Below are 13,148 nucleotides of genomic sequence, written 5' to 3'. Positions count from 1 at the left end.
GGACTTCACGTCTTCTGCTGCGATTGCTCTTGAAATGGCTGAAGTAGAAACTTCGCCATGGTGACGCCCGTCTACACTAACCAGTCCTCGCCGCTCATACAGGAAGCTAACCGACCCGTTAGTACCTGTACCGAACTAACCAATCAGGAGGCGGGTCAGGAGGGGATACCTGGGGTAGCGGGAGGGACCATGTGACTTCATGATGCAGGATGTTTCTGGAACACATTCAGACGGTTTCAGACCTGGTGCTGCTTTTAGAACCGGACTGGCCGGCTGTTGGACCGGTTTGGTCTGGTTTACCACTGGTTTGGTCTGGTTTACCACTGGTTTGGTCTGGTTTACCACTGGTTGTGATCCGGTTTGAAGATGTTTTTTCAAGTTGGTTCTGGGCTGGTATAAAGCTGTATTTGAAACTGGTTTTGGACCGGGTCAAAGCTGGATTTGGACGATTGTTCTCAAGCTCATTCTTTTATTGGCTTAAGGCTGTTTTTTTCCACTGGATAAACTAGTGACTAGTTAAAGTGGCGACTCGTTAAATTGGTCACTAGTTAAATTGGTGACTAGTTAAATTGGTGACTAGTTAAACTAGCTGAGCTAGTGACTAGTTGTGCTGTGGCACTCAGACTGGTTAGTGAAGTTGTCCTGAGCTGAAAGAGAACCCTTTGTTGGACTCAGTAAAAAAGGCCTTTTGTCTTTTCACTTTGAATGAACTGTTTTTCTTCCTCCTCTCATTCTTCATCACTCCATTCCTCTTCTCCACCATCCCTCCATCCATCACCCCCTTCATTCCTCAGCCCTGTTTTCCCTGATTACTCTGCTGCACAACAACGGTCCTGAGATACTTTTGAGCCCCCCCTCCCTCTCTCTCTCTCTCTCTCTCTCTCTCCTCACGTGCCCTCTCTCCTCCCCTCTACATCCTCCTCCCCTCCTCCTCTCATCCATTAGGAGGAAGAACAGATCGCTGGCAGACGAGAAGAGACGAGGCGGCCGAGCAGGACAGAGCTACTGCAAAGAGAAAGAACGAGAGAAAAAAAAGAAAAGGACAGAAGAAGAGAGGATGGACGCTCTGAAGAAGGGATTCTCTATGGCCAAGGACGGAGTGGTGGCTGCCGCCGAGAAGACCAAGGCCGGGGTGGGAGAGGCCGCTAACAAGACCAAGGAGGGGGTCATGTTCGTAGGTGAGAGGGTGGAGGGAGTGAGGGATGGAGGGAAGGGTGGAGGGATGGATGGATGGAGGGATGATGACTTGAGGGAATTTCTTGGGTTCTGATATGTTGAAAGTAAAGTGAATGTATGAAAAAGAGTGGAAGTGAAGTGCAAGAGAGATGGATGGATGGATGGATGGATGGATGGATGGATGGATGGATGGATGCTAGACAGGGTGATAAGGAAAAAATGGAGGAGAAGGATGAGAAGAGGGAAGAGAGACGCAATCCATCATGACGCCGTGCAATAAATCTGAAGACGTCCAGAGGAGGAGGGGTGAGAGGAAAAGGGAGAAAAGGAGAGAGGGATGAATGGATGGAGGAATAAATGGATGGAGGAATAAATGGATGGAGGAATAAATGGATGGAGGAATAAATGGATGGAGGAATAAATGGGTGGAGACTTTCTGCTGTTCAGGTTGGATGATAGAGGACAGAAACAGAGAGAGAGAGAGAGAGAGAGATGTTGATTGATTCCAGGTGAAAGAAAGCAGTCCTGGTCCTGGTCCTGGTCCAGGTTCAGCCCTACAGACTAGTTTAATGGTGGAGCTGAAGGGTCCTGGTAACTCCCAGGTTCCTCCAGTGGTACTGGAGGTCAAAGGTCACAGTAATACCATCCAGTGGTACTGGAGGTCAAAGGTCAAAGTAATACCATCCAGCGGTACTGGAGGTCAAAGGTCAAAGTAATACCATCCAGTGGTACTGGAGGTCAAAGGTCAAAGTAATACCATCCAGTGGTACTGGAGGTCAAAGGTCAAAGTAATACCATCCAGTGGTTCTACATTTTTGCATCATTTCTCTCTGAAATACAAAAACCTGTTTTATCCGAATTCACCAGAAGGTTTTTTTTGTCTTTTAAGTCAAGTTGATCAATATCATCTGGTTCCACTGATCAATAGATTAGTGGATCATCTGCATAATAATGGAACTTGATGATACAGGAAGCAGGTAGAACGTGAAGAGTAGAGGTCCCAGGACAGAACCCTGAGGAACTCCAGGTTTAACTTCAGTTTGAGCTGAAGAGTCGTTAACATGAAGGGAGGGGAACCCGGCTGATCAGTCTGATTGATCAGGGAGGGGAACCCGTCTGATCAGTCTGATTGATCAGGGAGGGGAACCCGGCTGATCAGTCTGATTGATCAGGGAGGGGAACCCGTCTGATCAGTCTGATTGATCAGGAAGTGGAACCCGTCTGATCAGTCTGATTGATCAGGGAGGGGAACCCGGAGGCTGCCTGTTCTCTCCTGAATGATCCTGTTGGAGTCCAGAGGAGAAGAAACATCTCAGGTTCATGACCAGTTGGACTGGTTCTGATTTGGTTCTGTTCAGTCTCATTCTGGTCTGGTTGTGGTCTGGTCTGAGGATGGTTGTAGACTGGTTTACCCAGGTTGTGGTCTGGTCTCTGGAACAGGTCCAGATTCCGGGTCTAGCAGGATGATGTTTGACGCCGTGTCGCCGCCGTCGAGTCCATCAGAGGAAATAAAAGACTGAAACATTAAAAATGCATCACGTCAGGGTTTGTTCTCCTCCCTGGTGCCGCTGGTGAAGCGGAGCTCAGAGTCCTGCAGCTCCAGAACCCAGAGTCCTGCTGCTCCAGAACCCAGGGTCCTGCTGCTCCAGAACCCAGGGTCTGTTCACGTCCTGAGCGACAGAGTGATGATGTAATCAGCACTAAGGGGCAGCAGCGGCTGAACACAGTCAACGTGACTGGATAGTTAAAGTGTCAATCAAACCATGGCCACGCCCCCTCAGCTTTGGCATTCTTACTGAAATAAGTTTGATTTGAAAAGATTCAAATATTACTTTTAAGTCTTTTTTAAAATGTTTGTTTAAGCTTTGAAAAATGCCGTTTGGCGATCTATAATCTTATCACTTTAACTCCAGGAGCAGATTATAACAACGGCAGAGAACTAAATGAGTGTGTGGTGTTTGTTGTTGTCCAGGTAACAAGACGATGGAGGGCATGGTGACCGGCGTGAACACAGGTAGTCCACCTGCACATCGACACACACACACACACACACACACACACACACACCTGCTCTCTGACGTGCTTCCTGTTGGCAGTGGCACAGAAAACCACGGAGCAGGCTAACGTGGTGGCGGACACCGCCGTCACCGGAGCCAACGAGGTGGCCCAGGCCACCGTGGAGGGCGTGGAGACTGCCGCCAGCGGGTTGATCGGCACGGTGAGTCACTTAACTTTAGATTTATTCAATGCGTCTTATTAGTTTTATCTTACATGTTTGTTTCAAACTAGATCTTCTTTTTATTGTGTGTTTTTTTTCCGCCATTATTCATTCATTCATTCACCGTTCATAACTTCTTTAGTTGTTATATTAGTGATTCAATATATATATATATACTTTACATGTCGTGATTTTTCAATAAGACCGAAACATAACGACAGTACAATTCAGAAAATGATCTTTCTTTCATGTTGGAAGATTAAAGTTTGGAATTTGTTTTGACAAATTATTCTAAATTATTCTTAGAATTGCAATGTCTTCAATATTTTTTTTTACCTTATTTAAAAGTTAATCTAATCAAGCTGAACATGAGACAATCTGCTTTGTTGAATCCAATAAAAAAAACATTTAAATAATAAGAGCTGTGTTTTTCACGATTCATGTTATTATGACACCATTCATCACAACAATCTGTAATTCTGTGTTCTTTTGTTGACGATTGTCACTATTCGTCTGGTGTGTGACGATTGGCTGTGAGCAGGAGGAGGCGGGACCAGCGACCGAGGAGGTGCCTAATTGGTTGGGAGGGTTGCACGATGACGTGGCTGAATTTCTGAACCATTAACCTTTTAGATTCAGCTGCTGGTTTTCTTTCTCCAGAAGCTTTCTGGAAAAAAAATCTGTTAACATGAATGTTTCAACCGCCGTGGCAGAATCTAACAAAACTAACAATGTCCTCAATCTAAACCCGCATGGTTCTACATGCTCCCACATTACCATAGGCTCCTACATTACCATAGGTTCCTACATTACCATAGGCTCCTACATTACCATAGGCTCCTACATTACCATAGGCTCCTACATTACCACATGCTCCAACATGACCAGATGTTCCTACACGTTCCTACATTATCACATGTTCCTACATGTCCAGATGTTCTTACATGTTCCTACATTACCATAGGTTCCTACATTACCACAGGTGAATACATTTCCACATATTTCTATATTACCACATGCTCCTACATGACCAGATGTTCCTACATGTCCAGATGTTCCTACATGTTCATACATTACCATAGGATCCTACAGTACCATAGGCTCCTACATTACCACAGGTGAATACATTTCCACATATTTCTATATTACCACATGCTCCTAGATGACCAGATGTTTCTACATGTCCAGATGTTCCTACATGTTCCTACATTATCACATGTTACTACATGACCAGATGTTCCTACATGTTCCTACATTATCACGCGCTCCCAGACCCCCAGAGACGTGCTGACGTCTCCTCCTGTTTCCTCCTCAGAGCGTGCGAGTGAGCTCAGATGCAGGAGGAGAGCCGACGGAGCAGCCAGAGCAGGAGGCGCAGTAGGTGAGGCTGGACAACATGTCTGTCCTCCTCATAAAGTAACTTTTACTGTATCGCAACTGCTTTTCATGATGATGTTTCAGTAACTATTTACTTTAATGCATAAGTAACTCAATTACAGTAACTAAAGTCTCAGTGAGTCTGTTACATTTGTCACGTGAGAACAGCTGCAGAGCTGCTGTCTCAGTCTGTCTACTCTTAGCATTAGCATTAGCATTATATTAAGCTGCTGTCTCAGCCTGTCCCTGTTAGCATTAGCATTAGCATTACATTAAGCTCTGTCTCACTGTTTGTTTGTCCCAGACAGCGTTGGTGACGTCTCAACCTCGACAGAACTGTGATGTCATAACTGACAGGTGACCTGACCTGCAAGCCCCACCCCCATCGAGATCACCCCGTCAGTCAACTGCCTGACCCCGCCCACCAAGAGAAACCCAAAGCCTTTAAAATGCATGTAGCTCAACACACCCTGAAATTACACACACACACACACACACACACACACACACACACACACACACACACACACACACACACACACACACACACACACACAGCTTTGTCCCTATTTTATAAACAAAGTGCATTAAAAGTTTAAATGTGTTTTCATCTTTTGTCACTTTTTGTTGCTGTGTGGCTTTAAAAGTTTTTGTTGGACGGCCATAATAAACAGCAGTTCCGTCGCGAAGCAGTATTTCACATCGGCCTAACTCTCCCATCCTACAGTATTCCAGCCCTCCCCGAATTATCACACACACACATTCCATTCATACCAACACACACCTTAGACAATTTGACAAACGTTCAATTACTTTCTGCAACGATTGTCACTGTATGTTTAAAAAGGGCTTCCATGTCTTGTGGAAGTGTTCTAATGAACCTTTCAAAGAGAACCTCATCCTCTCCACAGTAACACATCTGCTGGAACCACTTGCAATAGCTATTTGCCAGAATTCCAAAATTAAAGGCATTACTTTAACAGAACATTAAATTAACTTATATGCAGACGATGTCTTGCTCTACCTACAAGAGCCGTCAGTATCAGTACAGGAGATATTTAAACTGATAACACACTCCTGTCAGGGTCGATTCTGGCCAGTTCAGCGTTGGCAAAATACAGTATACTTGATGCAACATTTTACACTCTAAGAGGTTAAGTCTTGCCCAAATAGAAGATATGTGTACCCTATTTAATTTTTCCTGCCAGTAGGTACATGTCGAAAAAAGATATTGTGGTAATAATGACATTTTTATGAGGTTGACCGGCCCAATTAATGAGGTGGTGAGTGAAGACCACCCAGTAAGGTCCGACTTACAGCGATCAAGCAATGGATTAAAGTTTTTGCAGAACAGTTCAGTGAAACAAATGTGGTCACCTGAACCCCCGAGACATTTCAAACCATCTGTAGACTTTCTAAAAGGAAAGAGATCTTCAGGGAGGCAGTCAGTGGCATGATTGATAGGAACGTAACCACGTTGAACTTATAACCGGAGTACTTTCAAAACTCCTTAAGTATATGCAAGATTACAGGAATACCGAAAGCAGGATTTGAGATATATAACAAGAGGTCATCTGCGTATAAGGAGAGCTTATGAAGTTCACTAAGCAGCCAGATGGCGAGGGGTTCAACCGCCAGGGCAAATAACAAAGGGGGCAACCTTGACGGGTACGCCGATGCAAATGGAACAAGTGTGACTTTATACGGTCAGTAGTTACCGATGTTACTGGGGATGCATCCCGGGATGCAAACCGGCTTTATTCATTTAACAGAACCGAGGCAAGACTTAATTTCCGGAGCGTATAAAATAGATCAAATGCCTTTTCAGCATCCAGTGACGAAACGTGTTCAGGAGAGTCGGTCGGAAGCGAGAAAAGAATGTTGAAGAGTCTGTTAATGAAAACCAGCTGAACTGACTGGAGACGGACAACCAGAACTTTTGCCAGAATTTTGAATTCTACATTTAGAAGAGAAATCCATAACTGCTAATAGAGTAATTGAAGCTTCTGACATGGTGGGCGGCAGTAAACCCAGGCATCGTTTAACACGAGGCTAAAGGATTGGAGTCGGGGGGCTTATTACTCCGAAAGGCTTTTATCGCTTCTTTAACCGCAGACGGAGTGATTGGTTCGACTCCCGGATCAGTCTGAGGGTGCGAGGGCACGTCAACGGGGTTTTGGATTCCCAGTCAAGTGAGGAGGTTTCAGGAGAAAACAACCAGGAGCAGTCAGTCAAGGCGTTGTTAACGGCTGCGGGATAAGATGTTTCTTCGTCCGAATGTTTGTTGTTTTTATGTCTTAAGTGATTTGTTGTGTTGTTTATCAGCCCATGTTGACACTTTGTTATCCTAAAGACGACCAGAGGACGTCACCTGATGTGTTTACAGGTCAACTCTGGTGTTTATGTAACCTGAGGACTTCAGATTGACAGCTGTCACATCAACATATTCAGTCTTTGTTTCCTCCTCTTCCTCCTCTTCCTCCTCCTCCTGGGTGTGGTGCAATTCCTTTGAACGTCCTGTTTGATTTCTTTTGGAAAGTACCCGGAGCTCTTTTAGTGGTCACACCTTCTGAAGAATAGACAACAACAGATGAGTCGTTAATGACTCGTCAATAACACATCCTGGTTCTGAAAACACCTTCATTATACATCACATGTGTCAATGATGATTTCAAAATCAGAGGAGGAGAAGAAGGAGGAGCAGCAGGAGGATGAGGAGCAGCAGGAGCAGCAGGAGCAGCAGGAGGATGAGGAGCAGCAGGAGCAGCAGGTGACTGTACAGACCTCAGGTATTCCTCCACTCACCTGGTTGATCTGGTCAGTTTGCATTCCAGAGCGTCATTTCAATTTCTTGTGAGATGTTTCATGACTGCTGGGTGGAGTCGAGTCCATAAAACCAATAAAACACACAAAGACACCAACAATGACACACACACACCTTTACCTGCGGCGGGGGTGAAAAATCAGAGAGCAGCACAGTCACTTGATCTGCTGATCTGCGTCATCACCGCCAGCAACCGTCTAAGGGGCGTCACCACTCGTCTGACAACCTGACGACAACCCGAAAACAACCTGACAACAACCTGACAACAACCTGGCAACAACCTGACAGCAACCCGACAACAACCTGACAACAACCTGGCAACAACCTGACAGCAACCCGACAACAACCTGGCAACAACCTGACAACAACCCGACAACAACCTGGCAACAACCTGACAACAACCAGACAGCAACCCGACAACAACCTGACAACAACCCGACGACAACCAGACAACAACCTGGCAACAACCTGACAACAACCCGACGACAACCTGACAACAACCTGACAGCAACCCGACGACAACCTGACAACAACCTGGCAACAACCTGACAACAACCCGACGACAACCTGACAACAACCTGACAACAACCTGACAACAGCCCAACAACAACCTGACAACAACCTGACAACAACCAGACAGCAACCCGACAACAACCTGACAACAACCCGACGACAACCAGACAACAACCTGGCAACAACCTGACAACAACCCGACGACAACCTGACAGCAACCCAACGACAACCTGACAACAACCTGGCAACAACCTGACAACAACCTGACAACAACCTGACAACAGCCCAACAACAACTTGACAACAACCTGACAGCAACCCAACGACAACCTGACAACAACCTGGCAACAACCTGACAACAACCCGACGACAACCTGACAACAACCTGACAACAACCTGACAACAACCTGACAACAGCCCAACAACAACTTGACAACAACCTGACAGCAACCCGACAACAACCAGACAACAACCCGACGACAACCTGACAACAACCTGACAACAACCTGGCAACAAGCTGGAGGTGGTGGTTGTGGTGGTGGTGGAGGAGGAGGAGGAGGTGGTGGAGGAGGAGGGGGGGTGGTGGTGGTGGAGGAGGAGGGGGAGGTGGTGGTGGAGGAGGAGGTGGTGGTGGATGAGGAGGGGGGGTGGTGGTGGTGGAGGAGGAGGGGGAGGTGGTGGTGGAGGAGGTGGTGGTGGTGGAGGAGGAGGGGGGGTGGTGGTGGAGGACGAGTAGGGGGAGGTGGTGTTGGGGGGGATCTTTGTGTCTCAGTAATGAAGCTTCTAGCAGCAGAACATGATGGAACAGAGTCTGTCGTCGCTCTGCTGCTGCTCACATGAATCCAGAGCTTTAAGTGGAAAAACAAAAGTGCCGGTTCTCCTCTTAGTGACCTGCTGTCCGTCTCTGCTGCTAATATGGACGACAACATAATATTCAGTGGCGTGTACAGACATTTTGTATGGCAGGTGGTCAGTGTAAAATAAAGGCAGCTAGTGCAGCGTGTGGATCCACCGGCTGCCTTGTAGTGTAAGATAAAGAAATAAAATAAAAAGAGTACATGTAGTAAGTAATTGCATATTTATTTAAGTATTGACAGACTTTTAAAAATTCCCTAAAATAAATCAAAGGAAAGAATGAGAGAGAGAAAGAGAGAGATATGAGTGGATGTCCCTATGGGATTTTATTTTATTCTTTTAATATATTTTTATCAGCCTGTACAGCAGTACATGTATTGGGTGTAATTTCAGCGTGTAACTGTGAAAGAAAGCTGCAGTGAATTAATTTGAAAATTGACGCGGAGGAACCTGGGGGCATGTAGAAAAAGAATGTGGTGCAGTTTGCTGAAAACAATTAGATTTTTTAAGGAAAGCAATATTTCAATAAGTTGTGCTTTTAGTGTGAAAAATGAACGGAGGGTAGAGTTACGTGATGCACCTGAACGCATCACCCATGTATCGTCGGCACGAAGCTCGTTTACCCGTAAAAATCCATAAATTAGCCTCATTATTTAAGCCGCCGGGTTCAAAGTGTGTGAAAAACGTAGCGGCTGACAGTCCAGACATTACGAAAGGTTCCGGTACGCCGTACGATAGAAAAAAGTCCCGGTACGCTGAGGGGTCAAATTTAAAGTGCTGCTCAGGTGCATCCCGGCCCAATTAAAGCATTCACCAACCTGTCTGTACCAGGTAAATGGATAAATAACAAATGAGGAATACAAACTTTAGAATGATCACTACCTGGAGAACGGAGATTTAATTCTGGAGAACATGGAGGTGTCAATAAGGGCTGTTCTACATCCATAAACCTGAAACACCGGTTCGATTCCTATGGGGGGGGAGTGGCCTGCAAGTATAAGACTGCAACTCACCTGAGGAACACCTCACACTGCAGACATGGACAATATCACGAACATGTTCGGAGGAGGAGGAGGAGGAGGAGGTGGAGGAGGTGGAGGAGGAGAAGGAATTGGAAGAATGATTGGTGAAAAAGTCGGTGAGTGTTTCTCTTCAGGATGAGAGGAACTGAAGACGGTCAGATGATAATCTCACCTCGTGCTCTAACGTCTGCAGGGGATGTCGTGGAAGACGTCGTCAACAAAGCCATGAGTGGAAAAGGCAAGGAGGGGGAGCAGGGAGGAGCAGGAGGAGGTGGAGAAGGAGGTGGAGAAGCAGGTGGAGATGGAGGTGGAGAAGGAAAAGGTGAGTTACAAAACGCCCAAACATGTTTGTTTCATCGGGTGCGGAGCTCTTTAGGGCTGAAGACTGCGTTTCCCATAATCCTCTGTAGAGTCTGACACAGAGTCACACACACACACAAAGACAGACAAGATGTGTGTGTGTGTGTGTGTGTGTGTGTGTGTGTGTGTGTATGTGTGTGTGTGTGTGTGTGTGTGTGTGTGTGTGTGTGTGTGTGTGTGTGTGTGTGTGTGTGTGTGTGTGTGTATGTGTGTGTGTGTGTGTGTGTGTGTGTGTGTGTGTGTGTGTGTGTGTGTGTGTGTGTGTGTGTGTGTGTGTGTGTGACATTAGTTTATTGAAACTTATTGTCTGTACTCGTTGAACAGGATCGTTCGGTGTGGGAGACATGATGGCGATGGTGGGAGGAAACAGTGAGGGAGAGAAAAAATCAGGTGAGCTGGAAACGACACGTCCATGACAGCAGCAGTGAAGGCAAACTGGGATGGAGGTGGTGCTATTGGAGGAGGTGCTATTGGAGGTGGTGCTATTGGAGGAGGTGCTATTGGAGGTGGTGCTATTGGAGGAGGTGCTATTGGAGGTGGTGCTATTGGAGGAGGTGCTAATGGAGGAGGTGCTATTGGAGGAGGTGCTAATGGAGGTGGTGCTAATGGAGGTGGTGCTAATGGAGGAGGTGCTATTGGAGGAGGTGCTAATGGAGGTGGTGCTATTGGAGGAGGTGCTAATGGAGGTGGTGCTATTGGAGGAGGTGCTATTGGAGGAGGTGCTATTGGAGGAGGTGCTATTGGAGGAGGTGCTAATGGAGGAGGTGCTATTGGAAGAGGTGCTATTGGAAGAGGTGCTAATGGAGGAGGTGCTAATGGAGGATGTGCTATTGGAGGAGGTGCTAATGGAGGAGGTGCTAATGGAGGAGGTGCTAATGGAGGAGGTGCTAATGGAGGATGTGCTATTGGAGGAGGTGCTAATGGAGGAGGTGCTAATGGAGGAGGTGCTAATGGAGGAGGTGCTATTGGAGGAGGTGCTGCAGCCCAAAATGTCACCTGACCGAGAGCTGAGTGAGTTCAAGAAGTAAAATCATGTTTGGTGTCTCTGTTCCTCCGTCCCTCAGGACTGGGCGGCATGGAAAAGACCCTCGGAGGACTTTTTGGATAGAAACTCTCCGTCAGCTCCATCCAAACACCACCTTTGTGTGTGTGTGTGTGTGTGTGTGTGTGTGTGTGTGTGTGTGTTTGGTCAGATTTTAAGAAATAAACATGTTCCAACAGTTTCTGGTCTCCTGTTAGTATCTCAGTGAACTCGTCACATTTATGTGTTCAGATTTGAACACACACACACACACACACACACACACACACACACACACACACACACACAATGTGTGGATTGTTAAATATGCAAATCTGAACCGGTTTGATGACTGATCACAGTCTAGACTTATTGATCCTGAGTGAAACCAGATTCCTCGGGGAAAAATATCTCATGTTGAATGAAGCGTATTGGTTCTCGTGTTCCGGGAGAAACTGGAGGAGGAAGAGGAGGAGGAAGAGGAGGAGCGTCCGTCCAGAACTCTGATATCATCCTACTGTCTGCCACAGCTCCACATTCTTTGAACCTCATGACTCCCACTGGAAAACACACAGGACTTCTGTTTGTGGCGGAGAACCGTCCTCCAGTTTAGAACCGAGGTCAGATCCAGTCACTCCAGTAGGAGACTTTAACTTTAGTTCATTATGAGACACAGAAGGTGAATAAACACACTCATTATTCTAATCCTGGTCACTTCTGGTCCAGACATTGGTCATTGATCACTTCCTGATCACTTCCTGATCACGTTTCATTTACTTTAACTGGCTTTACGACGCCGGGGAAGAAATTAAAATACCTGAGATTCTGTCAGACGAGCTGCGACCAAATTCAAGGAAATAATCCGTCAGTATTGACTTTAGTTTCCTCTGGATCAATGGAAAGCAGCTGTCTTAGCATTAGCATTAGCATTAGCATTAGCTCTGCTCAAGTCGATTTGGTCGTAGACGAGCAGCCGCTTCACTTCAGTCCAAACTTGATTCTATTGATCCTCTGAAGATAAACCAGGAACTCAGAGGTGAGCTCTACGGTAGAACCAGTAACATTTGGTTCTCAGTGCTGCCCCCTGGAGGTTCCTAGGTTATCTACCAGTAGAATGGAGGCGGAGCTTTCAGATACCAGGTGATACAGAGCTGCTTCAGAAGTGATGGAGGTTCAGAATGATGGAGGTTCAGAATGATGGAGGTTCAGAACTGATGGAGGTTTAGACTGATGGAGGTTCACTGATGGAGGTTTATTGATGAAGGTTTAGACTGACGGAGGTTTAGACTGATGGAGGTTTACTAATGGAGGTTTACTGATGGAGGTTTATTGATGGAGGTTTCGACTGATGGAGGTTGACTAATGGAGGTTTACTGATGGAGGTTTATTGATGGAGGTTTCGACTGATGGAGGTTTACTGATGGAGGTTTATTGATGGAGGTTTCGACTGATGGAGGTTGACTAATGGAGGTTTCGACTGATGGAGTTTTATTGATGAAGGTTTAGACTGACGGAGGTTTAGACTGATGGAGGTTCAGACTAATGGAGGTTTACTGATGGAGGTTTAGACTGATGGAGGTTCAGACTAATGGAGGTTTAGTGATGGAGGTTCAGACTGATGGAGGTTCAAACTGATGGAGGTTTAGACTGATGGAGGTTCAGACTGATGGAGGTTTAGACTGATGGAGGTTTAGACTGATGGAGGTTTTTACTGATGGAGCTTCAGACTGATGGAGGTTTAGACTGATGGAGGTTTAGACATTTGAATGTATTTTCCAGGGCG

General features: G+C 46.2%; 2 protein-coding genes across 3 annotated transcripts; both read left to right on the top strand.

Moving 5' to 3' along the window:
* The first annotated feature begins 946 nt into the window (after positions 1-946).
* On the top strand, positions 947-5,455 carry sncga (synuclein, gamma a). 2 transcript variants are annotated; one of them, XM_080481074.1, is made up of 6 exons: positions 947-1,178; positions 3,149-3,190; positions 3,273-3,394; positions 3,936-3,962; positions 4,710-4,775; positions 5,076-5,455. In XM_080481074.1, exons 1-5 carry the CDS (start codon positions 1,058-1,060, stop codon positions 4,773-4,775), a joined length of 378 nt encoding a protein of 125 aa, XP_080337200.1. In that variant the 5' UTR covers positions 947-1,057; the 3' UTR covers positions 5,076-5,455. The 2 variants fall into 2 exon arrangements, with proteins under 2 accessions (XP_080337200.1, XP_080337201.1); XM_080481075.1 differs by lacking the exon at positions 3,936-3,962 and having other exon boundaries at positions 5,076-5,375.
* A 4,540-nt stretch (positions 5,456-9,995) lies between these two features.
* LOC308121113 (uncharacterized protein) lies at positions 9,996-11,567 on the top strand. The gene is made up of 4 exons (XM_080482191.1): positions 9,996-10,100; positions 10,178-10,306; positions 10,669-10,734; positions 11,409-11,567. The coding sequence occupies exons 1-4, from the start codon at positions 10,001-10,003 to the stop codon at positions 11,450-11,452; spliced, it is 339 nt and encodes a 112-aa protein (XP_080338317.1). The 5' UTR covers positions 9,996-10,000; the 3' UTR covers positions 11,453-11,567.
* The last annotated feature ends 1,581 nt before the right edge of the window (positions 11,568-13,148 follow it).

Source organism: Lipophrys pholis (genome assembly GCF_963383615.2).
Source record: "Lipophrys pholis genome assembly, chromosome: 15".
NCBI lineage: Eukaryota > Metazoa > Chordata > Actinopteri > Blenniiformes > Blenniidae > Lipophrys > Lipophrys pholis.
This window is presented reverse-complemented; position numbering and strand designations above follow the sequence as displayed.

What these genes read in the sequence shown, in the direction of transcription:
- sncga (XM_080481074.1), top strand. Translation starts at nt 1,058, where the DNA reads ATGGACGCTCTGAAGAAGGGATTCTCTATGGCCAAGGACGGAGTGGTG. An exon ending in GGAGGGGGTCATGTTCGTAG is followed by an intron (nt 1,179 to 3,148) that starts GTGAGAGGGTGG and finishes GTTGTTGTCCAG; the next exon opens with GTAACAAGACGATGGAGGGC. An exon ending in GGTGACCGGCGTGAACACAG is followed by an intron (nt 3,191 to 3,272) that starts GTAGTCCACCTG and finishes TCCTGTTGGCAG; the next exon opens with TGGCACAGAAAACCACGGAG.
- LOC308121113 (XM_080482191.1), top strand. Translation starts at nt 10,001, where the DNA reads ATGGACAATATCACGAACATGTTCGGAGGAGGAGGAGGAGGAGGAGGT. An exon ending in TGGAGGTGGAGAAGGAAAAG is followed by an intron (nt 10,307 to 10,668) that starts GTGAGTTACAAA and finishes CTCGTTGAACAG; the next exon opens with GATCGTTCGGTGTGGGAGAC. An exon ending in TGAGGGAGAGAAAAAATCAG is followed by an intron (nt 10,735 to 11,408) that starts GTGAGCTGGAAA and finishes TCCGTCCCTCAG; the next exon opens with GACTGGGCGGCATGGAAAAG.